The 25,267-nt window shown below is 40.5% G+C and overlaps 1 protein-coding gene across 3 annotated transcripts in view; it reads left to right on the top strand.

Annotated features, from left to right (window-relative positions):
- LOC135113197 (cytoplasmic polyadenylation element-binding protein 1-B-like) overlaps positions 1 to 25,267 on the top strand; it is a 272,466-nt gene that overhangs the window by 163,422 nt on the left and 83,777 nt on the right. For 2 of the 3 annotated variants that reach the window (XM_064028329.1, XM_064028328.1), the window contains exons 9-10: positions 6,150 to 6,226; positions 23,959 to 24,114. In XM_064028329.1, coding sequence (XP_063884399.1) covers positions 6,150 to 6,226; positions 23,959 to 24,114 — 233 coding nt within the window. The remainder of the gene's footprint in view (positions 1 to 6,149; positions 6,227 to 23,958; positions 24,115 to 25,267) is intronic. The other variant, XM_064028331.1, reaches the window with a different exon arrangement.

The following is a 25,267-nucleotide window of genomic DNA, read 5'->3' as shown; positions in this document are numbered from 1 at the left end:
GGTACCTATTGTTTCAGTGGTCCCATAACTTGGCTTGGCTTTATTGACTGGGCAGTAGTTTGTTCTGGATTCACCTCTTTTCATTTTATAGGGTGGGATCTTATTCATCTGTTCATGGTAAGTCTTGTTATTAGAATCTGTTTTACTTGGTTTAGATATCTCATCATTATTCATGTTTTTGCAAATATCCAGCAATGACTTGTCTATTTCCTTAAAAGTGAAGTGGCTCTTTCAGTGTTTTAAGTACAGCATTTCTAGTGTTGTCTAATTTAGTTTCCTTTGTGTAATGATGTTTATGAGCTAGGCTTCTTCCTCAATGTTATGATTTAATTTTAGGGATTTTAATATGCTATTGACACTAATCCTGAAAAGTTGTAAAGCTTTGCAATTATGATTAGGGCAGGTGAAATCTAAGAGTTTATAGACCAGTTTGGTGGTTATTTGCTCCTTATCATCATAATTCTCTCTGAGCAGCTTGATAGCAGTGTCATCATTTTCTTCGGTATTAGCTACTAATTCAGAAATGATTAAGTAAGCAGTACCCTTTAATTGACCTAACAGATAGGAGGATTTATTTATCTTTACAATGTTTTTTCTTTGATGGATTAATCCTTTATACTTATCCCAGAATGAAGGCCACTCAGGTTTTCTGAAACCTCTGATAAGGTTATAACTGCTAAGGTTGTATTAGGTTGATTGATTGTGGAAGTAGGGGTGGTGTTGTGGCATAAGTTACTTCTTAGAAGTTCTATTTGGTCTTCAGATTCAGTTAACTGTTCCCTATAATTTATTTCTTGTTGTTCATAGTCTAAAATAATTTGGTTACAGCCTTCAAAATCTTCTGTTAATAGTTTAGCTTCTGATTGGTTGAAAGTAGTCTGATAGCTACTTCATTTTTCCCTTAAAGATTCTACCACACTCTGTAATTTATCTTAGGTTAATTGGTCACTGCCCATTGGCTCATTACCTTCTTTAATATTTCTTGTTACCCAATCTTGCTTTGCTGCCAAGGATTTTCTTAAGATTTTGTCAGACATATTTGTGGGTTCAATTTTAGGTTGTTCTTATTTGCTAATTATCTGAGTAATCATCTGCTGCCACAGTTGTTGCTTATGGCTTGTTTTTGCCTTTCACCCCCAGTTCACCTGAACTCAATGGGTGTTGATTGGATTTCCATTCAGGTTGGGTTTGCATTTAATAATTTGTCCTAAATGCACTCAGGGTCTGATCATCAGCTTTCAGTTTATGGAGTCTGATGTGGTGAGACACATATACCCTACCTGTACAGTTTCAGTGCACACCATCCCTCTCCAGATGCCTCTAATAGAAGTGGGAACCAGAGCTTATGAAGTGATTCTTAAGGTCCCTTCTTAATTCCCTATTGATGCACCTGGTTATCTGGTCATATGTACTTTGGTTCACTTCCCCTAGCCTCTATTCTGTGACATTTCTAGGTTCTATTTGTACTACAGCAACCTCAGAGGAACAGTGGCTTTCTCTTTGTCTGATTATGCCTTTAATGCTTTCCGTTATGCCCCTGTGGTCCATTTCCCAGTTTACATCATTGCTTCCCCGGAACAATGTGGTTAGTTCCCGAGACTAGCACCTGATTTAATCTTCAGTTGTGATCAAGGGCCTCAGCTCTGGCCCCAGGATGGCAAAAAAGTCCTAATTTCACACCTGTGAATTTGTGGGATGGCCTCAAGTACATTGCTGTGCCTGACTAGTACAGCACAAAACATCTGTTAGAAGCTTCTCAAACCTTCATTATTTCAAGAGACCCTGCCTTCATCACTCAGGGCACCAGAAATATTTAAGATGTGGGAATTATTCAATTTCACTCACCCACTTGCCTCCCAGCTAATACATTATCACAGAAAGCATGACTAAATATAATTATAAATAAATGATAACTTACCTGTGGATCACAGGGCTGGGAGTTATGGCGATAGCCATGAGTGAGGGGTGGTCCTTGGTGTTTCAAGCCAGCTGGCTGGCTGGCTATGCATTCTTGGGCAAGACAGGAGCTCCTTTGCAATGCCCAGTTGTTCTGACTCCTAAGTTCTTGCCAACTTCGCAAATTTAACTAAGGAAAACCAGTAGAGTGGCGAGAATGCGTCTTGAAAGGATTGTAGTGCTGGTGGTGGCTGCAGGCAGGCGAAAATGAGCCTAGCAGTGAGCCTCGCTGTCTGCTCACCACATCAAGCAACGAAAGTAATGCACATTCCACTCACTTCTACTTCCCATTTTATTTGTTTTAATAATTAATACTTAGTTTGTACTAGATTAACCTTAATTATCCCTTAATATGACTTTACAGTTTATATACTAGTCAAAACACAAACCAATAACACATTGATATTGTGTGATACAATGGAAATTTCCATATTAATTTTTAATTATACCCAGTCACAGTTACCACTAAATGTCCTGCTTTATGATGTCTTGATCCATCTCCCTGAAGCAGTTGTGCATTTCATTCTTGGCATCCACAAAATTAGTTCCTTGTCTTGTTTGCATGACAGGCCCTTGCCATCCAATATAGGGTGACAGCTTGCACTGATAATGGCCTGACATCCAAGCTGTTGGCTGTCTCCCAATGAATTATTCATAATGTCATGCATGAGAAAGTAACTCTGTACTGCTTTCCTTTCCTTTCACTCTTCCTTAATCTAAAAGGGGTAAAAAAATTAACTAAAACATATGTGAAAAGTGGTACAGTTTTTTAATCTATCCTTGGGCAAGTTTGCCATCTACTTGTGTACTGCTCCTAATCCTTCTGCAAATGCATGTCTAGCTACCAGAGAGATTCCTCTTAAGATCCAAGAACCAGATGACCTAATTTAATTTAAAGTTGTTTATCTAACATGGTGATGAACCCTTTCCTGGTGGTAGCACATCACTTTGTTTACTTGAGAATCTTTTAGTAGAGCGACTGTATGCATCATGTTTTTGTGCAAGTTTGCTTGCCCGATATGTCCCCCAACTCGTATTATTCCATCTTCACATGTGTAAGGATCCAATTTATACAATGGAATTTTTTTTGCATTGGCATCAGTTAGAGATGTACCATTTCTTGTGTTTCCACTGTCTTGTAGGGAATGCCATAGCTTGATCATTTTTAATGGGAAATCAGGATCACCTTATGAATAAGTACTTCAGCTCAAAGATTCCCTTACTCTCTGTCACATTTGCCTAAGCTCAACAACTGACCTCTTACATGGATTGTTTAAATCTTATCTCCTCCAACAGTTTTGTTTGTACACTTGTGTGCTTCACATGCAAGGAAGGTCATATTGCAGTCTTTGTTGTAACTGAGTGATCTTATTAACATCATGTTTCATTTGTTGAAAATATATCCTTTTATGAGGGGCCAAAATCTTTGTAAAAAGATCATAAACTTTTGCCCTGAAATTAGGATATATTGTTCTGCTATATTGTTATTGGTCTTTTACTTCACTTGAGTCTTTGTTACATTGTAATCAATGCATAAATGGCAGGAGATAGATTTCAAAGATGAAAAAAATTGTTTTGAGAAATATTGTGTTACAGATATAAGTCAGTTTCAATATGTCATTAGATAGATGTGTTTTTTATTATTATTACAGGTATGCAGATCTAGAAATTTAGATAAGTTATTACCTTAAGCTCATGCTTCCTTCTCTTTTGGGTATTAGCTCTTTCAAGGGAATGTCAGAGTTGCTTAAGCTCCTTTTGTCACCAAGATTTCTTATGAAATTCTCTGCAGCACATCCTATGGTTATCTAGCTGATTCTTGGAGCTTAGTGCCTTCTTGCTTAATAAGTGTTTTTTTGTGATTCTTGTTCTGGAGACCCAAAGTTTCTTGAAGGTCTTTTAAACCATTCTTCATTGAAGTAAGGAGGGATACCTCCTGAGAAATAGAAGGAACAGGGTAGAACTATCACTGTATGGCACAGATAGAGAATGTTGGTGACACAGGTGCTGTGGGGAATTTGTCATATAATTACCTAAATTATTATTTTTTTTTTAATCATGGAGCTCATTTAATAATCTCAGTCATGTAATATGTTTGGTATGCCTAATTGATATACTTTACTTTCTTACATTATCAACAACCAACCAGAGAAAGAGAGCAGAGAATAGCATACAAAGAGGGAATGGCTTCTTGGTGTAAATTTACCTTTGTAGCTGGGGCATTCATAATGGGCTGAGTTTGAGTTGCCAGTGGTAGCCAGCTGTTTTAATAATACAGGATATGGTATATGCTCCTACAGCTCTCTGGAGATGCACGTTCTAAAACTGCCTCTCTTAATGCTTCTTTATTTACTGTATGTATGTGTTACGAAACATTAATCTTAAGTGTTTATGCTAACAGTATCCACATGGTCTGGTGATGCACACTCTACCAAACAGCTATTATAAGCTAAATATTTGCAACTATTTATTTTCAGTTTCCTGCTATATATTTAGTTTGAAACATCCTTCCACTGGTTTCTATGTTTTATTTGGCAAATCCCAAAAAGAATAGCAAGTATTACTTGTGTTGTAGGGATACTGTGATGGCTGAAACCATGCTGAGACAAAAGGATCAGCTGATATAAGACACAAACTTCTCCAAAACACCTAAAAAACCTGAAGCTGAGGCTGTAGATATAGGTTTGCATTGCTGCTGTAAAACATTTCTGTATACATGTGCTGATGGCACAAATACATTATGAAAGAAGAGCCAAGGTGTGAAAAGATGGATTATACTTCCAAAGAAAGTGGCAACTCGGACAAGATGTTGGGAGACACAATGTCAACAGACAATCTTTACCAATGTCCTGGAAAGTTGTGGCATCAAAGCTTGGTTGTTTCTTACTTTTGTACCAGAATTTATAAAGTTGTATGTTAATTGTATAAGTTAAATGAATAAACTGTATTTTGAAAGAAAAAAGCAGCATTCAATCCCAAGGTGATAATAACGTGCCAAATCCAAAATTATTTGCATAGTATTTAGCTCATTTTGCCATATTTCTTGCTCTCTACTTTATGATGGTGGCTAAAAATATTCCTAATATTATTGTAGTTGTTTCATAACACACAAATGGTAGTTTTTATTTATATTTTATTTATTTACTCTTATGTATTTTGTATTTATTTTAAACTTTATTTATTTATTTATTTATTTTATTCGTATTTTTTATTTATTTATTTATTTATTTATTTATTTATTTATTTATTTTTATTTATTTTTTTTATTTTTTCATTTATTTTATTTTATTTTATTTATTTTTTTTTCAATGCAAGATTTTTGTGTAAAATTGTCGGTTGGTGAATCTGGAAGTTTTTTTCAGCTCATTGTGAATCCCCTAATTTAAATGGAGTATAGTGTTCCCAAATTTGAATTTTGCCAAAGGCTGGACATAGCAATTGTGGAGTGGCTGAAGATCATCTGTATGCTGCGTTCAATCAAGTCTTGAATTGCAAATGACAAGGGAAACGCTTAACAGCACACATACTTCTTTGCAGGCATCACATTAAAGGACCTAAGAAAAAATAGGCCTTTACAGTGAGAGCCTGACCTTCAAAAACAGAGGAATAAGCATGTGAAGTTATTATCTGAACAAAGCTTTTGGGTGTAATAGGCTCAAGATAACGATTTTTTTTTTCTAAATACATATGAGAAAGAAAAAAGTTGTTTGGACTCTTAATCTTAAGCAAGGGTTAAGCTGTCAGTTGCCAATGAATCAGCAGTGTAACTAGCAAGTGCCAAGCCATCAATTGCCAGTGAATCAACAGTGTAACTGATTAGTGCATAACTTTATGTATTCAGATGAATTCTTTAGAATTTAATCATGTTTCTGTTGCTGAAGAATGTTGATTACAAGTGCTCCTTCATGTCCCATTCACTAACTTGATTCTCTCTCTCTCTCTCTCTCTCTCTCTCTCTCTCTCTCTCTCTCTCTCTCTCTCTCTCTCTCTCTCTCTCTCTCTCTCTCTCTCTCTCTCTCTCTCTCTCTCTCTCTCTCTCTCTCTCTCTCTCTCTCTCTCTCTCTCTCTCTCTCTCTCTCTCTCTCTCTCTCTGAAAAAAGAAAATATACTTGAATTCAAATACATTATGCTATCTAAGACTATCAGTATAGGCATGCTTGATGAAATATCAATGTATAAATTTTGTCATTCAGCTGTTTGTGATGCTAACTGCACCTGGAGTGGACAGCTACCAGTGAAGATGCACAAGAATCCTACTTATTCCTGCAAGGTATGCTTTTCTCCATGGTACAATTGTCAAGGTGAAAGGTACTGGAAATAGCCTATGTAACATGGTTGTTTGGTGTACATGTTATTATGAAAGATATGCTGATAAACTAAAAGTATCTTTAATCTTTTATGATTGTTTTTACTTTCTCTGAAGCATGAAGCTAAGAAAACTAATGACAAAATATATATATTTACTGTAATCTATAGAAGTTTAACTATCTATTTACCAGACTAGCAATCCCACAAGTGGTGGTCCAGACAATGCACCATACAGTGATACACACATCATTCCCACTCAGCTGTGTTAACCCCTGGTGAAAAGGGATAGTCTTGTGGACCACCATATTATACCCATAGGTCTTAGGCAAAACACTGCTGGCCACATACATCCATAACAAGGCCTAACAACACACACATTGGTTTACCCCTGCCTTTTCATAATGAGATTGTTTCCTGCCCCACACCTACTCTGGTCCTGAGACTACAGCAGATGTAGGGTACTTCCTATGGAGTGCCCCACACCATAACCAGGTCCATATGGCATTGGGCCCAGCCAAGTGTACCTACACCTACATCAAGGGTCAGCAATGTATATGTATACAGTAGACATTGAAAATACTGTGACCCAGCGGGCAATTAAATGAATAAAAAATTGGTCAAATTCAAGTAATATTCACTCCAATACCCTGTCATCTCCTCCCTGGCCTTCGGCACAGTATGCATCCATTGTGGCATACACTTGCACAGACTCCTGAAGTAATCCAAAGTCATATCCTGGCATGAGACTCATGTGATGACCTGCAGCTGATGACACCTGTGCATCCCTCACCACCTCCTTCAGGACCTCCCAGGCATTCTTAGTTGGATTTAAATCCAGACTGTTGCTTGGCCACTTCATGATGGGGATATTCTTGTCATTGAGGAAATCTTTTACTTTTTTAGAGGCGTGAGAGGGGACACCATCATGTATGAACACAGTGTCACCATGAATGGCTTAAGAGTTGAACAGGTATCCCTTCAGAACTTGGAAATAGCAGTCCCCATTCATGGTCACATTCTTAGGCAAGAAGTAGAGTCCACTCCTCCCCACATTTCCACTGAAACAACCCCCAAATAATTACAGAAGCACTGTGCTTCACCGTCTTAATGATGCACCTAGGGTTGTACCAATTACGTCTGATGGGTCAGTCTTACACACAGTCTGTGGGATATCACAACTTGAAAACTGCTCTCATTGGACCAGAGAATATCCTGTCAGTCTGCCACTAACCACTTCTTGTGCTCTTTAGCAAAAGCAAGCCACCTATGCTATATGGTGTCAGTAGTTGTGTGCTCAGCATGACTAGGTGATGGTTGTGGCAGTGTAGGATGATGCAAATGGAGACATCTTTAAGGAGCCTGGTGTAGAGTTATCTTGGATCCCTTGCTTTCAGCCTAGGGTTCCTGTTCACAGCTAGCTAGCTTTTTTTTATGTAGGAGGGACACTGGCCAAGGGCAACAAAAGTCCAATAAAAAAATGCCCACTGAAATGCTAGTCCCATAAAAGGGTCCAAAGTGGTAATCAAAAATTGAAGGATAAGTGTCTTGAAACCTCCCTCTTGAAGGAATTCAAGTCATAGGAAGGTGGAAATACTGAAGCAGGCAGGGAGTTCCAGAGTTTACCAGAGAAAAGGATGAATGATTGAGAATACTGGTTAACCCTTGCGTTAGAGAGGTGGACAGAATAGGGGTGAGAAAAAGAAGAAAATCTTGTGCAGCGAGGCCGTGGGAGGAGGGGAGGCATGCAGTTAGCAAGATCAGAAGAGCAGTTAGCATGAAAATAGCAGTAGAAGACAGCTAGAGATGCAACATTGTGGCGATGAGAGAGAGGCTGAAGACAGTCAGTTAGAGAAGAGGAGGAGGAGGAGTTGATGAGACAAAAAGCTTTTGATTCCACCCCGTCTAGAAGAGCAGTATGAGTGGAAACTCCCCCCAGACATGTGAAGCATACTCCATACATGGACGGTTAAGGTCCTTGTACAGAGTTAGCAGCTGGGGGGGTGAGAAAAACTGGTGGAGATGTCTCAGAACGCCTAATTTCATAGAAGCCGTTTCAGCTAGAGATGAGATGTGAAGTTTCCAGTTCAGATTATAAGTAAAGGACAGACTGAGGATGTTCAGTGTAGAAGAGGGGGACAGTTGAGTGTCATTGAAGAAGAGGGGATAGTTGTCTGGAAGGTTGTGTCGAGTTGATAGATGGAGGAATTGAGTTTTTTGAGGCATTGAACAATACCAAGTTTGCTCTGCCCCAATCAGAAATTTTAGAAAGATCAGAAGTCAAGCATTCTGTGGCTTCCCTGCGTGAAACGTTTACTTCCTGAAGGGTTGGACGTTTATGAAAAGACGTGGAAAAGTCCAGGGTGGTATCATCAGCGTAGGAGTGGATAGGACAAGAAGTTTGGTTTAGAAGATCATTAATGAATAATAAGAAGAGAGTGGGTGACAGGACAGAACCCTGAGGAACACCACTGTTAATAGATTTAGGAGAAGAACAGTGACTATCTACCACAGCAGCAATAAGACGGTCAGAAAAGAAACTTGAGATGAAGTTATAGAGAGAAGGATAGAAGCTGTAGGAGGGTAGTTTGGAAATCAAAGCTTTGTGCCAGACTCTGTCAAAAGCTTTTGATATGTCCAAGGCAACAGCAAAAGTTTCACCAAAATCTCTAAGAGATGACCAAGACTCAGTAAGGAAAGCCAGAAGATCACCAGTGGAGCGGCCTTGATGGAACCCATACTGGCGATCAGATAGAAGGTTGTGAAGTGATAGATGTTTAAAAATCTTCCTGTTGAGGATAGATTAAAAACTTTAGATAGGCAGGAGATTAAAGCAATAGGACGGTAGTTTGAGGAATTAGAGCAGTCACCCTTTTTAGGAACAGGCTGAATGTAGGCAAACTTCCAGCAAGAAGGAAAGGTAGATGTTGACAGACAGAGCTGAAAGAGTTTGACTAGGCATTGTGCAAGCACAGAGGCACAGTTTTGGAGAACAATAGGAGGGACCCCATCAGGTCCATAAGCCTTCCAAGGGTTTAGGCCAGCAAGGGCATGGAAATCATTGTGAAGAATTTTAATAGGTAGCATGAAGTAGTCAGAGGGTGGAAGAGAGGGAGGAACAAGCCCAGAATTGTCCAAGGTAGAGAGTTTTTAGCAAAGGTTTGAGCGAAGAGTTCAGCTTTAGAAATAGATGTGAATGCAGTGGTGCCATCTGGCTGAAATAAAGGAGGGAAAGAAGCAGCAGCAAAGTTATTGAAGATATTTTTGACTAGATGCCAGAAGTCATGAGGGGAGTTAGATCTTCAAAGGTTTTGACACTTTCTATTAATGAAGGAGTTTTTGGCTAGTTGGAGAACAGACTTGGCATGCTTCTGGGCAGAAATATAAAGTGCATGAGATTCTGGTGATGGAAGGCTTAAGTACCTTTTGTGGGCCACCTCCCTATCATATATAGCACGAGAACAAGCTGTGTTAAACCAAAGTTTGGAAGGTTTAGGTCGAGAAAAAGAGTAAGGAATGTACACTTCCGTGCCAGACACTATCGCCTCTTTTATGCGCTCAGCTCACAAAGACGGGTATCTGACACGAAAGCAGTAGTCATTCCAAGGAAACTACTAGCAAAGGCAAAACGCCAGAGGCACCTTCGCCTAGGGGGATCCTGAGGAGGGATTGGAGTGATAGGACAAGATACAGATATGAGATTGTGATCGGAGGAGCCCAACGGAGAAGAAAGGGTGACAGTATAAGCAGAAGGATTAGAGGTCAGGAAAAGGTCAACAATGTTGGGTGTCTCTCCAAGATGGTCAGGAATACAAGTATGGTGTTGCACCAAATTGCTCTAGGTTGTGGAGGATAGCAAAGTTGAAGGCTAATTCACCAGGATGATCAGTGAAGGGAGAGGAAAGCCAAAGCTGGTGGTGAACATAGAAGTCTCCAAGAATGGAGATCTCTGCAAAAGGGAAGAGGGTCAGAATGTGCTCCACTTTGGAAGTTAAGTAGTCAAAGAATTTCTTATAGTCAGAGGAGTTACGTGAGAGGTGTACAGCACAGATAAATAAATTTAAAAGTGTCAAGACACTTAGGTTCGTTGACAGATAGGCAGTCCGACCTGGGGACATTTATGGTACCCTCCCCAGATGGGGATTCTGAGGCTGGTGTAGGTGTCGCCATGGTAATTTTGAAAGTTTTGAGTGAACGTTGTGTGTGTTATTAGATGCTTGTAGTTCTGTGTGGAAGAAGAGAGTTGTCCTTAGAGGGCAGGCTGTGACTGCCCCCTTGTGTTGTGAGACACAAAATGAAACATTCACTGAGGTCACAGCTGGGTTTAATGATAAGTTCATAGCACTCCCTGAACAGTGCTTTAGACCTCACTGGGAGTAATTATTGTTTCGGCAGGTGTCTACTTGCCTCCTCCATGGAAATGTTGCTTGAGAAGGCAGTTGGTGAGTGGTGTCGTCTTCCTCAACCTTTCAGGGCACTTTTTATGCTGGGATATGGCATTTGGTGGCAGCTCACTCATGGCAGCAAGCAGTCATATGATAGTAGACTTACCTCTCCCTGGCCTTCTCACAGTTTCTTTAATTGGCACTTTCTCCTCACACAGAGTGAGAATATGCGTTTTTTTTTCCACATCAGTCCGTTGCACAGGGTCCATTTTGATTTGCTGGGTTGGATCTGGAGCGGTGACAAAATATAAAGTAAAAAGTGAGAAAAAAACAATGAGTAGGTGCATAAACCTCCAGATAGCATGCATAGGCAGGCACTAAGATACTAGCCAGTGTCCCTCAAACATTCAGTGTGGTTCCCAAGTCACCAGATACTGCTAAGTGATTAGCAACATCTTGCCACAGACACTTGTGTGTGCAGCTTCGCTTCTAAACAATGGAAACCTTTGCGAAGCCACATCCCTGCCACACAATAACAAGACGAAGTAGCACCACAGTCACTCAATTGCTCCCAGCCTAAGTGAGGCTACATCCCAGTATTTTCAGTGCCCGCTGTATATATTGTTACAAGGGGTGAGCCCTTATGTTGGGTGGGATTGTGTGTTATGCATGATGGAGGCAAGGGTGTATGAGAAGGAAAAGTCAAAAGCAGGATATTTGAGTTGGAGAAGACCCAGATAGAGGTCAGTCCTCCTCTTGGTATTTGTAGAGGAGAGGTGACTAGGGAAGATACAGTAGAAAGTCAGATGGTAAGAAGTTTGAACTTAATACCTGAGTTTGATGAGAGAAAGGTGACAGTGGTTTAGAAGGTATGAAAAGAAGAATGTAGAGTTTGACCTTGTGACTATTAAGTTAATATGTTAAAGGGGCAAGGCTAATATGTTAAAGGGCAAGGCATTGGAAGTGTATGACAGTGTCAGTGGAGGATTATGATGAATTTAAGGCTAACATTCTGGGTGTCTATGAGCTACAGCCAGAGGCATACAGGCAGCAGTTTAGAGGGGCCTTTTGAAAAGTGGATTACAATTGAGTAGGCCACTTCCTATAGAGATTTAAAGGAATTAGTGATAATGGAGTAATTTGTAAATATGGCCGAAAAGAAAATGGTCTCTTTTGTCTAGGAAAAGAGATTTAAGTCTGAAGGAGGCAGGCACTTGGGTTGATGACCATGTCTTGGCCCACTAATCTGTATCTCACTAGTTGGGTGAATGAGTTAAGGTGACTGGTGATTATTCGTTGGGAGGCGGTAGTGGTGCTGGCTCAGTGGGAGTCCATTGTCGTAGTGTCAGGGGTGTAAGTAAAGTTGTGGAGGGGAGTCCTTTTGGCAGAGAGTCTCTGTTGAGTCCAAGAAGGACAAGTGAGAGTGTGATGTATAGTACTCCCAAGTTAAATTTGCAGCCTATATGTTATTATAAAGCAGTGAGACTTTTCATGTATAATTGCCCCAGACTTGTGACAACTACTGCTCCCAGGCCTCCACAGAAGCTGGTGGCGTTGTTGCACGACCAAGACCTCCAGAGTGGGAACTTATGGTTGGTGTATAGTAAGATGAAGGGAGAAGCAGCAATAACAGCCCCCTTGCCAGTTAGTATACCACCAGTTCTTGTGAGGTCTGGTTTGGATTGGTGTGAAAGCAGTTGAGATTGCTGGGTTTAGATATCCTGTAACAGTATTGCATGACACTGTGGCCCAGTAATCTGTTTGTAGGAACATTACTGGGAGGCAAGCGGCCTCTGGTAAGGAAGTACCGTGTCTGGGAATTAGCGCCAAGAGAAGTTCTGCCACAATTGAGGTGAAACTAGAATGCCCGCTAGTGACTGCAGAGGTATGGGTGGTGCTAGCAGAGGATCTGCCAGTGTCAGGAGTAGATTTCCACCTGGGGAATGACCTGGCAGATGGGAAAAATCTGGGTGTAGCCTGTCTGTGGACACCATCCCTTGCATGGGGGTTGCTGAGATCCTAGAACCCATGAGTGCCATAACTCGCTCTAATGCGAAGCGGGTAGCCCAGGAATGGGCACTCAAGCCCTCTGTCACTCATGGGGGCTGACTGTAATAAGTCAGGGTTACCACCAGAGTGGAGTGCAGTGGGGGCAGAGTACCCAGAGCTCTGTCTTGCTGATGGTGAAGGTTTGGTTAAGATGGAATTGGCCACTGCAGGAAACACTTGACTTGGTCTGGAGTGTTGTCAAGAGTGAGGCTGGGGAGGTTGGTTTTGGTAGTTTGTTTACTGGTTCGTCTCACTCTGCAGAGCACGACAGAGGTGATGCTTAGCCTGAGCTATCACGGGATTTGAAGGCTGAGGGCTCCAGTATGAAGTCCAAATCCTAGTCTGTAGTGCCTGGTATGTTGGGGTTGCTGCCAAGGGCAGGGAGACTCAACTCACCTAAGGAGGTGGGGGTTTCCTTCCCTGTGAGGTGTGCCAGAGGCAGGGAGTAGACTGCTTCCCTACTGGGACCAGACATGATGAGTATTAGCTCACATAGTGGATTACCCCTTGCTCCAGCTAAGTATACAGCTGGTAGCATTCCTGATGAGATAATGGCTCTCAAGGATGTGTTGCCCCCTACTTTGCCATGGCCATAAGGAAGTAGAGGATTGGGAAAAGTTTAAAGTGTGTGACAATATCCTGTATAGCTGGTGGAGAGAGGAGGAGGATTACTTCAAATTGTAGTGCCATCTGAATATAGGGAGGCACTGGTGAGGGCACATGAGGGAAGACCCTGGAGCAATTGCAGCAGAGTTCTGGGTGGCCCAACATAGCCATAGCTGTTGAGTGTTTCTGCATCTGTCAGGTGTTGGACAGGCCTGACCACCTCCTGTCTGTAGCCCCTCTTCACCCTGTTCCAGCTGTTGTTTTCCCCTTCACTGGGGTGTTGAGTGATATGGTGGCCCCAATTCCTCCTTCCAAGGCAGATCATGAGTGTACATTAACTATTTTGGATGACACCATCCAGTGTCCAGAGGCAGTTATGAGTGGGAGTGCATACTTTAGGGTGGCTGTGTGGTGGGTTATTCCTGTGTTGTTTGGTGCCTACCACCCTCAGTTGTCGGATGCCTGGGCAAAGCATCACTGAGCATTAGGAACCAAGTTGAAGGCCCTTTGCTTTGATCATGATGGGGATTGGGGTAAGGCCATCACCCATGTTGTGCCTGCCATTTGGGAAGCACATCCAGAGTTACTGATGTTTTTGTGTGGTCGGACCTTAGGCAGTAAGTGCAGGGCCCATTTGGTTTTGTTTGTGATGAGTGGTGCTACTTTTCCTTGAGGGCCATGACTGTGTTGGCGATACTGGCATGCACTTGGGAGCAGTTGCTGGGGTCTGTTGAGTTGGCCCAGAATTTGGCATGAATGGAAGACCAAGGGAGGAAGTTTTGCCCTAAGTGATGGAGTGTTGGTGCTGCTTTCTGTTCCAGGGCAGTCATTAGCTTGTTGTGGTGACTCCTGTGTCGGAGATGGGAAGGTGAGAGATTGGGTGTTGTTGTGGAGCTTGATGGGCAGAGGAGAGCTCACCCCAGTCACATCCATTTAGTACAACATTGTTTCTGTAAGCGCAGACTTTTGATCCCTCTTGACATAGCCATGGAAGAAGCATTTTTGACATTGATGCTCCAGAAAGCCAGAAGCGAGTGAGCTTGAGTGAAGACGCAGGTGGTTTTGTCCTAGATAAGGAGAGTGAAAGATGGTGAAGGATTGAAAAGGAGGAGGAGGAAGAAGAGTTTCTTCCAGTAATGAGTAGTGGGAGGCCTATGAAGTTTGTCCCTCTTCAAGACCCAGAGGTGAACCCTCCACTGCTAGTTTGTGATGCACTGGATGGTGTTTTGAAACAGTGATGCTTAGGCATTACCTGAGAAAGTTGCTTCTGTGGAGGATTTGGAGTTGTCTTGGAGAGGTGACTCTTGTACTGGTGATGGTAAGAGATAGAACCAAATGATGGGAAGTAAGAGTTGGTCACATAGTAGAGGGAGAAATGAGTGCATGTTGGGTGGTAATGATAGTGAAGGTAAGAGGAAACACAGAGGGAAGAAGAGGAGGAAAGAGAAGAGTCATAGTAGAAGCTGAAGCAAGAGATATTAGGACACCCAGCACAGAGAAATATTCCTGCAAACACTTCAGTAAAGACCATGTTAGGTCCTGCTTGAAAGGCAGACACAGATCTCGGGCTAAAAGTTTCAGCAAGAAGCGACATGAGGGAAATAGTAGGGCCAGAGGACATTACTGTAGTTGTAACCTTGGTCCTGCAGTGTTCTTGAGTTTATTTGCCTGCAAGTGGGCTGAAGGTGCCATTTTGATGATTAGCCTGCTGGGGGATTGTATGTCCAGGGGCTGGGACTTAAATGCTATTCAGATACAGCCAAAAAATTATGTAAAAATGTTTCCAAAACTTATCCCCAAGGATGGGCATGTTACAAGGATTGAGTCTTGATATCGGGAAATTGTGAGTTATGTGGGAGGAGGGAAAGTTGAATCAGTAATGCCTGCTTAGTGTTTTGTATTGTGTTACAGTAAGTTCTTGCTAGCCTGATCAGAGTTGTTATTCTTTTTATTTCCACTGTTTCTCGTTATTGTAGCGATTTGAAATTGATACTCAAGAAAGAAAAAAAAATCATAGCCCAATATAGAAGAACAAAAGCCCAGCCAGCCTCTGAGATATAAGCACTGATTTATTGAGGATTGAGTTTTGTCAAAGAGAGGAAGAGAATCTGAGAGATGTGTGATATGGGTTACACTGTTGTCCACCCTTCTTCCCCTAATCACTTGACCAGCCAGAGCATGAGAGCTCTGTGTTTCACTCTCCCAGTAGTTGGTAAGTCTCATTCAGACAGAAAGGACATTTTGTCAAGAGTGCTGGTACATTCACATAATTTTGCCTTTATAAACCATACAAGTAGTTGAGTGTAGGGGTGGATATCTTACAGTTTGATGATGATACTCTGGCCATCCACAGATGCTCAGAATACTGGTCTCAGGTCTCGGTCTCGAGTTTCTTTTTGAGAGATGACTCTCTCTCTCTCTCTCTCTCTCTCTCTCTCTCTCTCTCTCTCTCTCTCTCTCTCTCTCTCTCTCTCTCTCTCTCTCTCTCTCTCTCTCTCTCTCTCTCTCTCTCTCTCTCTCTCTCTCTCCCCTATCTGGTATTTGTTTCGAGTCATCTTAACTTTCTTGTTTAGTTTTTAAGTGCTGCTGGCCTTTTATTGCTCTCATTGTGTGTTTTGTTGTGGCTAGAGAACTGTGTTTTGTGTTCAGCAAAGTCTCTCTCCTGATCTGTCAGTTTTCTGGAGACAAGGTCAGTCTTCTGAGATTTGAGGTGATCTAAACTTGTCAGTGTGGGTGGTTGTTACTCTGAGCAGTTGCCTCAGAATATTAAAGAAAGATATATTGTGTGGCATCACTTTTGTGTGTGTGTGTGTGTGTGTGTGTGTGTGTGTGTGTGTGTGTATGTATTTACCTAGTTGTATTTATCTAGTTGTGAAATACAGGACAAGAGCCACACTAGGATCGTGCTGTCCCGTCTCCATATTGACTTCTATCTAGATTTTCTTTAAATTTATTAATTGTCTTTGCACACACAGTCTCATCCTTAAGTTCATTCCACACTGTTACACTTTTATGTGGAAAGCTATGTTTCTTGATGTCTCTTCTGCAAACACTCATTTTCAATTTCCTTCCATGTCCTCTTGTGTCTCTCATATCTGGTATCATGAGGTCTTCTCTGTCCAACTTTTCCATTCCTTCCAATATTCTATATATTACTATCAAATCACCTCTTTCCCTCCTTTTTTCTAGTGTAGTCAGGCCCAATCTCTTCAACCTTTCCTCATAACTATACTCTCTCAAGCTTGCAGGGATTTTAGTTGCAGCTCTCTGGATTCTTTCTAACTTTCTTGTATCCTTTTTCAAACTTGGCAACCACACTAATGCTGCGTACTCCAATCTCGGACGTATCGTTATCAGTTTTTTTTATCATATCTTCATCAATATAGGAGAGTGCTATCTTGATGTTTCTCAGCAGATTATGTTTCTCCTATAATTTTGTTTATGTGCTTCCCAAATGATAAATTGTCAGTAATAATTATTCTTAGGTCTTTTCTTTTGATCTTATAGAGATATCCTCATTTCCTAAGTAATAGTTGCCAACTGGTCTTCTCACACTTTTTCCAAACCTCATCACACTACATTTTTTTAGTATTAAATCCTTGTTCCACTTCAATGACCATTCATTAATCATAATTAAGTCCTGATTTAAAGTATTGTAGTCCTCTTCATTTGTTACTTCCCTCATAATCTTAGCATCATCAGCAAAAAGGTTCATGTAACTTTCTACACCTTCTGTCATATCATTTATATAAACTGTGAACATAATAGGTGCAAGTACCAAACCTTGCAGTTATTACTTATTACCATTCTCCAGTTTGACCTGCTGCCTTTAATTACTGTCCTCATTTGTCTGTTTGTCAAAAAATGTCATCCACTTTAACAGTGATCCACCGAGTCCTCCAATTTTTTCCAATTTCCATATTAGTCTTCTGTGCAGAACTTCATCAAATGCTTTTCTTAGATCTAAGTATATGCAGTCGGCCCATCCATCTCTGTCTTGCACTATATCTATTACTCTTGAGTAGAAACTTATCAAATTCATAACACAAGATCTTCCTCTTCTGAAGCTAAACTTTTCTCTGTTATCATCTTGTTGTCTTCTAGGTATTTCACCCATCTGTTCTTGATAATATTTTCACAAATCTTTGCCACCACACTTGTGAGCGATACAGGTCTATAATTTAATGAATCTTCTTTACTTCTGGTCCTATGAATTGGGGTAATATTCGCCCTTTTCCAATCTATGGGTACTATATCTTTTATCAGGGTGGTGCTAATTATATTGTGCAGCGCTGAGACTAATTGTGAGCTACACTCTTTTAAAATCCAGCTCAATACACCATCAGGACCCATTGCTTTCCTTACATCGAGGTCTTCCAACATATTCGTTACTTCTACTGATGTTTTAATCTCCTTTAGGTCGGTCGCTTTTTCTAACACTGTCCTCTCACCTCTGAAATCATTTTCCTTAGTAAACACAGAGTGGAAGTACCTATTAAACACTTCAGCTACCTCTTCTGGGTCATCCACTGTCTCTTCTCCAGCTTTTACCATGCTTATTTCATCTTTACTCTTTAGTTTTTTCACTGATGAATTTATAAAATAATTTTGGTTGGTCTTTACATTTCTCCACAACATTCTTTTCAAAAATTTTCTGCTTATCTCTGAGTTTTAACATTCATTCCTCTTCCTTATATAATTGTTGCACAGGTCCAGTCTCTTGTTTTTCTTCCACTTGTTCCATGCTTTTTCTCTCTCCAATCTAGCTGTTGCACATCTCCTATTGTACCAATCATTTTTTAAAAGGTTCTCTGTTGATCTCTTGGGTACCCATTTCTCTACTCCCTTATTATAAATGTCCAGGAAAGCTGTCCACTTTTCCTCTATGTCCTCCTTTTGAATAACCGTTCCAATTCACTTCACTGAAATACTTCCTAAGTTGTCCAAAGTTAGTCTTGCTATAGTTTAGCCATTCTCTTCTGTGGTCCTCTTTCCTCTTATACTGAGGTTATTATCCATAACTGTGAACTGAATCAGCACATGATCACTTTTTCCTATTGGGTTTATGTATTTAAGGTCTTCTACTATTTCTTGTACCTTGGTGAAAATTAGATCGAGCCTTGAAGGTGCTTCATTTCCTCTAAATCTTGTGTTATCTGTAATGCATTTTGTCAGGAAATTTTCATTAGCCAGGTCTAGTAGTTGTTCCCCCGTGATGACTCACTGCCTTCTGTGGTCCAATTCTCCCAAGATATCTCTTTACAGTTAAAGTCCCCCATCAGGAGTATATCATCATTTTCCTCAAGCAGCTCTGCCAAACATGTCCTTGTGTCCTCATATTCATCCTCTCTCCAAGAGTTGGAATAGGGGGAACATAAGTCACCATAACGTTATGGTATCTTCCAATATTCTGTCTTAAGCTTATTTTCAGTACTTCTGCCTCCTCCATCCCATATGTGACAGATTTCACTAATCTTTCCTAACTAGAAGCATCACACCACCTCCCCGTTTATTTTTTCTGTTTCTCATCCAGAGGTTGTATTTTCTTTCACCAATATTTAATATATTCCTTTCACTTGCCAATTTAGTTTCAACAATTCCCATGATGTCCGGTTTCTCCTCTTTTAAATAGTCTTGTAGTTCAAATACTGCCAACATTAGTCCATTTATGTTCGTGTATGCTACTTTTAGTATTCTCCTTCTGCATTTACTTCCCTCCCGTACCACTTTCTCAACCTCATGTCCATGACCCTCCAAAAGAAATGTTTCTCCACCTCTGATAGTTTTCCGTTTTTTCATTTGCTTCTTTTCTTAGTAGTTTTCATTTTTTCATTTGCTTCTTTTCTTAGTTCATTTATAGTATCTCTCTCTTCTCTGGTTCTATATTTTTTATCCATATTTGTTTGTATTCTTTCACCTTGGCCAGTTTCCAGGATTTACTCGTGTTTTTTCAGCCGCCACTTGTGTTTTTTCAGCTGCCACTTGTGACCTAAACCTTATTTTCAGAGGACACTGTTCACCCTCAACATATCTATCCAATCTTTTAATTTCTTCAATCTCTCCAGTCAGCTCTTCTTCTTGTAATGTTCCCACTAATTTTTCAACACATCTTTTCCTTCTTTTTTCTTTCAGTCCACTGAGGTGTACACTCTTTCTTCAGGCCAAATACTACAACAGTTTTTTTTCTTATCCACAGTGTCTCACCATGTTTTCTTTCTCTTTTATAACTTGAACAACTTTTTCTGTTAGCTTTGTATCATTTGCCTTGGTTTGTTCCTCCACAATTTTCCTAAAATCAGTAATTTCTTCCTCTTGTTCTTTCTTCCAATTTTCCTGTTTTATTTTTAACTCTTCCACTTTGCTTTCATATTCCATTGATTTCTTTTCATGTAACGTTAGTTTTTATGTAGATCGTCATATGCACCTTTCCACACCCTCTTCTCGGTGATCAAAGTTTCAACTATCTTCTCCATCTTGTCAGATCTATCCTTCATTTTGGTTCCCAGTGTGACAATTCTCCTTCTCATCATTGCTTCCCGACCCTTTGGTCCTCTTCCCAAATCCCAGGAAGTCTCTCTGTCTCGCCTTCGGGACAGTCCTCGTTGGTGTAAACAACATAGTGGGGATCCGCTCATTATAACAATTTAACTGCTTTCTACAAAACACTTTTGGAGACGGGACACCAAAGAGTAGAACCAGTGTGAACTCTCACCTCTGTATTTCCACTAGGGCAGCTCTCAGCGACATGGCTGGATTTTTTATGAGTTTGCATTGACTTCTCTGTCCGCCATGACTGTGTGTGTGTGTGTGTGTGTGTGTGTGTATACAATATATATATATATATATATATATATATATATATATATATATATATATATATATATATATATATATATATATATATATATATATATATATAACTTTCAAAATGAAGGACATTCTAACTCTCTTCTCTTTTGCAGAGATCTCCATTCTTGGAGACTTCAATGCTCACCACGAGCTTTGGCTTTCCTCTTCCTCCACTGACCATCCTAGTGAACTAGCCTAGTGAACTTTGCTATCCTCCACGACCTAGAGCAATTGGTGCAACACCCTACTCGTATTCCTGACCATCTTGGAGATTCCCAACATTCTTGACATTTTCCTGACCTCTAATCCTTCTGCTTATGCTGTTACCCTCTCTTCTCTGTTGGGCTCCTCCAATCACATTACCCTCTCTTCTCTGTTGGGCTCCTCCAATTACAATCTCATATCTGTATCTTGTCCTATCGCTCCAATCCCTCCTCAGGATCCCCCTAAGCGAAGGTGCCTCTGGCGTTTTGCCTCTGCTAGTTGGGGTACCTGAGAAGGTTTTTTGCTGATTTTCCATGGAATGACTACTGCTTCCGTGTCAGAGACCCGTCTTTGTGTGCTGAGCGCATAACAGAGGTGATAGTGTCTGGCATGGAGGTGTATATTCCTCACTTTTCTCGACCTAAACCCTCCAAACCTTGGTTTAACACAGCTTGTTCTCGTGCTAAACATGATAGAGAGGTGGCCTACAAAAGATACTTAAGCCTTCCATCACCAGAATCTCATTCACTTTATATTTCTGCCTGGAACCATGCCAAGGCTGTTCTCCAACTAGCCAAAAACTCCTTCATTAACAGTGTCAAAATCTTTCAAGATCTAACTACCCTCATGACTTCCGGCATCTAGCCAAAGATATCTCCAATAAATTTGCTTCTTCTTTCCCTCCTTTATTTCAACCAAATGGCAACACTGCTATCACATCTATTTTTAAAGCTGAACTCTTCACTCAAACCTTTGCTAAAAACTCTACCTTGGAAGTTTTTGGGCTTGTTCCTCTCTCTCCTCCACCCTCTGACTACTTCATGTTACCTATTAAAATTCTTTGTAATGATGTTTTCCATGCCCTCACTGGCCTAAACCCTTGTAAGGCTTATGGACCTGATGGGGTCCCTCCTATTGTTCTCCGAAACTGTGCCTCCATGCTTGCACCTTGCCTAGTCAAACTCTTTCAGCTGTCTGTCTGTCAACATTTACCTTTCCTTCTTGCTGGAAGTTTGCCTACATTCAGCCTGTTCCAAAAACCATTCAAACCATTCAAATCCCTCAAACTACCATCCTATTGCTTTGATTTCCTACCTATCTAAAGTTTTTTAATCCATCCTCAATAGGAAGATTCTTAAACACTTCACAACCTTCTATCTGATTGCCAGTACGGGTTCTGTCAATGCCGCTCTACTGGTGATCTTCTGGCTTTCCGTACTGAGTCTTGGTCATCCTCTTTTAGAGATTTTGGTGAAACTTTTGCTGTTGCCTTGGATATATCAAAAGCTTTTGATAGAGTCTGGCACAAAGCTTTGATTTTCAAACTACACTCCTACAGCTTTTATCCTTCTCTCTGTAACTTCATCTCAAGTTTCCTTTCTGACCATTCTATTGTTGCTTTGGTAGACAGTCACTGTTCTTCTAAATCTATTAACAGTGGTGTTCCTCAGGGTTCTGTCCTATCACCCACTCTCTTCTTATTATTCATCAATGACCTCCTAAACCGAACTTCTTGTCCTATCCACTGTTATGCTGATGATACCATCCTGCACTTTTCCATGTCTTTTCATAGACATCCAACCCTTCAGGAAGTAAACATTTCACGCAGGGATCATATATATATATATATATATATATATATATATATATATATATATATATATATATATATATATATATATATATATATATATATATATATATATATATATATATATATATATATATATATATATATATATATATATATAATATATTGTAAAGGATTAGTCCTCTTCAAGATTTTTTCAGTTCCTCAGAATTCAGTGTATGTTGTTTTTCTTTATCAGTGCTTGTGCTGTAAAAGAATAGAGATAATACCACTAGCATCCTCACTCCCTCCATCTTCTCAAGTCTCCATTGACTAAGCCCTGTTCACACAGTGATTCCAACCGCATGGTTGCAATCGAGCGGTTAGGTTTCCTCTCCAAACCTATGAAATCATTCACAGTCAACCCTGGGGGTTTTAGAGTGGTAGTGATTCTGTTCTAATATTTGATGTGATCACCACTTGTTCTTGATTAATTGATGAAGGGACAGGATTGATGTCCAATTGTTTGGAACGTGTTTTACCTCTCCTCTTCTTAATCTTCTGAGTTTAGATGATGAAACTTGCCACTGCTGGATGAGATGAGGAGCTTAGTGTGTTTGTAGCATGGATGACCAGTAGTGAGCTTGGTATTTCTGGTAACTTGTAGGTCATGGGTATAAGTTGATATAGTTGGTGTGTGTGAGTAAAAGACACATAATGAGAGTTCTTGATCTAATAGTAGAGAATGTACACACTTGATTCGAGACAAGATTATGACGTGACGATTGTGTGTGCTCTCTCTCTCTCTCTCTCTCTCTCTCTCTCTCTCTCTCTCTCTCTCTCTCTCTCTCTCTCTCTCTCTCTCTCTCTCTCTCTCTCTCTCTCTCTCTCTCTCTCTCTCTCTCTCTCTCTCTCTCTCTCTCTCTCTCTCTCTCTCTCTCTCTCTCTCTCTCTCTCTCTCTCTCTCTCTCTCTCTCTCTCTCTCTGAAGTGATGTGAAATGATGACAGAGCAACATCTCTCAAGACTGACTGTGACTGAGTGGAACTGAGTCAGAAAGCAAGAATGAATGCTTGTGACTGGGTGACTGACTCTGAATTGAACTGGACAGAGAGCTCACTACCATGCGGGCTGTATTTATCTGAGCTCAGTGGATCACGTTTTGGCTTTTGGAGAGAAGAAATGACCACTGAGATGCCATGAAATGAGGTGAAAGGACCAATAGGATATCTTGTTATTTTAGCCAATGACCAGGAATGAAGACTCAGGGTAAACACAGGTGTTTTCCTTAAGGACTGGAAGTGGGTGTGAAATTTCCTTGAGAGGTAGAGAAGGAAGAGAAAAGTTGAAAATGAATAGACTGGCTGGCCATGGGCACATGTGGGAGGGATGAATATATGAACACACGCATGTGGGATGGATACATGAAATGATGAATATACATATGTATAATAATAATAATTGTTGAGACTGATACAGTTCACCAGCAGTTCTGGATACCCTTCGCAACCGCTGCGTTTACAGAGCAGTTTCAGGGTATCCAGCAACACCATTGGTTGTATGCCAGCCAATGAGAGAAGAGACTGTTACCATGGCAACCCTGGGTACTTACTCCACATGGACTGCACATGGAAAATGCACACAATATACAGGCAATAGGAAATTTATACATCATTTACCTAAAATGTGTGAAATTAATTATACTACTGGACAGCAGAGAGAATGTGGGTTTTGTTTGTATGGTGTGTTGTGGCCTGATGATCCATGCTGTGTATGAGATTTGAATTAGTAGCAATCAGTGAAAAGCTGAATCTGCATCCATTTCCCTTCTGACACCAATTTGCAAATGATTGAATCTATGAATGTTGAGGGCCATACATTTATGATCTGTGTATTTTAACAAGGTTTCTTCCTCTTCTTGTTTTGATTTTTGTTTATTTAAGACTTTTCTAATAAGTAAGTTTTAGTTTTTAACACAAACACTATCTTAGACTACAAACATTGTGAGATTTTGTCATCATGTCTCATCTTCAAGGTGTTCCTTGGAGGTGTGCCATGGGACTTAACCGAGTCAACACTAAAACAAACCTTCAGCAGCTTTGGGGAAATTCAAGTGGAATGGCCAGGCAAGAAGAGCTCTGTCAACCCTCCCAAAGGTTACATATACGTTATTTTTGAAGATGAGAAGCAGGTGGGTACATGATCATTGGTGTTTAGAGTTGGTGCCTCTCAATAATACAAGTCAGGGTGATTCTAATTTCTAGATGCAGAAAATAGGATCTTGTCTGTTTAAACTACCAAAAATTTTCCTTAGTGAATAAATTTAGTATTCATTTGTAGACACATTTGCAGAAGAAAAATGGAACCAGACTGTCAGGGAAAGTTCAGGAGCTTATTGGGAGCCATGAGCTTTATATACTTTGTTGTTTGTTGCTGGAATGTAATGCTTTGATATGCATATGCAAGATCTATGACAAATTTAAGGGGGATGTTTGGTCGGAAGACCAATATAAAAAAAAATATAAATACATATGCTTTCCTCGTTATTTCACAAAATTTATGGTGAAACATGCAATACTTTCTGTTTGAATCCCATTTAAAGATCCCATACTCAGCCACATGCTTTTATTTACATCAGTAGCATGTATCATTTCCCCCCCTCCCCCCCAAAAAAAAAATGAAATCTTTCAATTTTTGGGAGTGAACATGATATGGTAACACTTAAGAGGGGAGTGAATGGTGCTCTCTGTTCAGTGCCTCACTCAGAATTGCCAACTTGGCAGTTGGGTTGTTTCTGGTCAGAGTTTGAGGGGGAGAGGAAATTATAGTCATCGGTTAGCAGTTTTTGGGCTGTTTTGCATATAAAGTCACAGCATATTGGGTGATTGATTAGCTTCAAATTTTGAAGACATTTGAAGCATTAGCACCTGGTCATGATAATACTCTAGAAGGATTATCACAACAGGACTGTGACCTCATTAGGGCCTCAGCCTGACCTCCCACTAAGGTCACACTCTACTAACATCCCTTGGGATGATTAATCAACCTGTGGATTATGCTATGCCTTCCAAGGTCCACCCCTCATTCAGCCTCTTCAGAGCTGACATTCCTTCCAAAACATTCAGGAGATATTGGCCAGCTGAATGAGTAGTGGCAGACTTGTGATTGTCAGCTGGCCCAGAGATGTTAAATGACAATGAAAAATTCTGGATGACTGTTCATAGCCACCAGGATGCCTCATGGGGAGAGGGATTTTAAGGAGGTGGGGCACTTTGGTGTCTCAGTGATTGTGCTGTCTATCAGCAATGCCTTCATTGGAGGGGTATTCTCACAAATGAACTTCA

The sequence above is a fragment of the Scylla paramamosain genome, chromosome 25 (genome assembly GCF_035594125.1).
Source record: "Scylla paramamosain isolate STU-SP2022 chromosome 25, ASM3559412v1, whole genome shotgun sequence".
NCBI classification, from domain to species: domain Eukaryota; kingdom Metazoa; phylum Arthropoda; class Malacostraca; order Decapoda; family Portunidae; genus Scylla; species Scylla paramamosain.
Note: the sequence above shows the minus strand (reverse complement) of the source record. Positions and strands in the feature narration are given on the sequence as shown.